General features: G+C 41.2%; 1 protein-coding gene across 5 annotated transcripts in view; it reads left to right on the plus strand.

The window, feature by feature from the left end:
- Positions 1-1,598, plus strand: part of RRM1 (ribonucleotide reductase catalytic subunit M1) — a 67,041-nt gene that overhangs the window by 43,381 nt on the left and 22,062 nt on the right. For all 5 annotated transcript variants that reach the window (XM_006764320.2, XM_015564337.1, XM_015564339.1 and 2 more), the window contains one exon: positions 1,115-1,276. In XM_006764320.2, the coding sequence (XP_006764383.1) occupies positions 1,115-1,276 (162 nt within the window). The remainder of the gene's footprint in view (positions 1-1,114; positions 1,277-1,598) is intronic.

Consider the following 1,598-nt stretch of genomic DNA (forward strand, 5'->3'; position numbering starts at 1 on the left):
TGTCTGCCACGCGGTCTCCCTCCGACCCTCTGGGCTCAGAGGTCTGGCAAACTTTCCTGCCCAAATCCCTGTGTTTTTTTTTTTACCTTTCCAGGGGAGTTCTGCCCTTGCCGGCTGCAAACCGTCTCACCAGCTGAGCAGTTTCGCCAATTCGGGGTGGGTGTTATTAGTTTCAGCTGCTCACTCCATTTGCTCCGGGACACGACCTGGGACGCGTCTGCCTATATCGCCGCCATCTTTTTTCCTCTCATCATTGATGTTTCTTATCTCTCTCCTTTCATCTCTGAAATCAATCAAAATATCTTTTAAAAAAATAAACAAAATTCTGCATATTTTATAGAGGTCAAAGTAAAGTTGAGAAGATTGGGTTGTTTATTTAATATCAGCAGGATAGTTTGTAACATGAGCCTGCATCTCATGGATATGTAGGCATACTAATCATCTCTTAGTTTATGAACTTCTCTCTGGTGTACTTAAAAAAAATCTAGCCTGGCCAGTATAGCTCAGCGGTTGAACATTGATCCAGGAACCAAGAGGCTGCTGGTTAGATTCCTGGTCAGGGCACATGCTCGGGTTCCGGGCTTGATCCTCTGTGGGGTGCATGCAGGAGGCAGCCCATTGATGATGTTTCTCTCTCATCGATGTTTCTATCTCTCCCTTCCTTTCTCTCTAAAAATAAAAAAAAAAAATCAATAAAAACATTTTAAAAAATCTATAGGGACCTTGATAAGACATAGCACCTTTTTTACTTTTAGTAAAAGCACAACCTATTATTATCAAAGTGATTTTCTTTGGGCTTTATGCATGTTATATAGTGTAAAGTGAGCTGGAGGACAACTGAAGAGGAACTCCATCTCTAGTTCACTGTATCACTTTGGACAAGTTATTTAATCTTTCTTTTCCACATTTTCTTTATGTCAAATACTCTTTTTTTACTCTTGGTATTATAAGAAAAATATTACTAATTTATATTCTTATAGGATTTTTATTTGTATTATCTCATTTAATTCATTAATTGCAGTGAAGATCCAAGGAGTTATAAAAGTGCTTTGGAAAATATGAAGTTTCTTTGTTTCATTCTGATTCTGAAAAGATTGATGATTGTTTACCTTAGCGACCTGGAGCATTTGCTATTTACCTGGAGCCTTGGCATTTAGACATCTTTGAGTTTCTTGATTTAAAGAAGAACACAGGAAAGGAAGAACAGCGTGCCAGGGACCTTTTCTTTGCCCTTTGGATTCCAGATCTCTTCATGAAACGAGTGGAGACTAATCAGGTGAGAGATGGATACCTGTTAGTAATAATTACTTGATTCACATAACCTTTTTCTTTGATCATTTTAATCATGCCTAGGAATAGTCTACTGCCGGGGTCCAGCCCCAGCGGGTCCAGGGGTCCCCAAAGGTGTGGACGGAGTCGGCGAAGAAGGAATGACACGGAGACAGCGTTCAGTTGATCAGCAGCCTTGCCAGGATATCTAGCCACAATCTCCAGCCAAGTACTGTGTCCATGTTCTCTTGCTAGGTTCTCCAGCCAGGTTCTCCAGGTTCTCCAGCCAGGTTCTGTAGCCATGCTCTCACACTAGGTTCTCCAGCCCG

This window comes from Myotis davidii, unplaced genomic scaffold (assembly GCF_000327345.1).
Source record: "Myotis davidii unplaced genomic scaffold, ASM32734v1 scaffold1181, whole genome shotgun sequence".
In the NCBI taxonomy this organism is placed as follows: Eukaryota; Metazoa; Chordata; class Mammalia; order Chiroptera; family Vespertilionidae; genus Myotis; species Myotis davidii.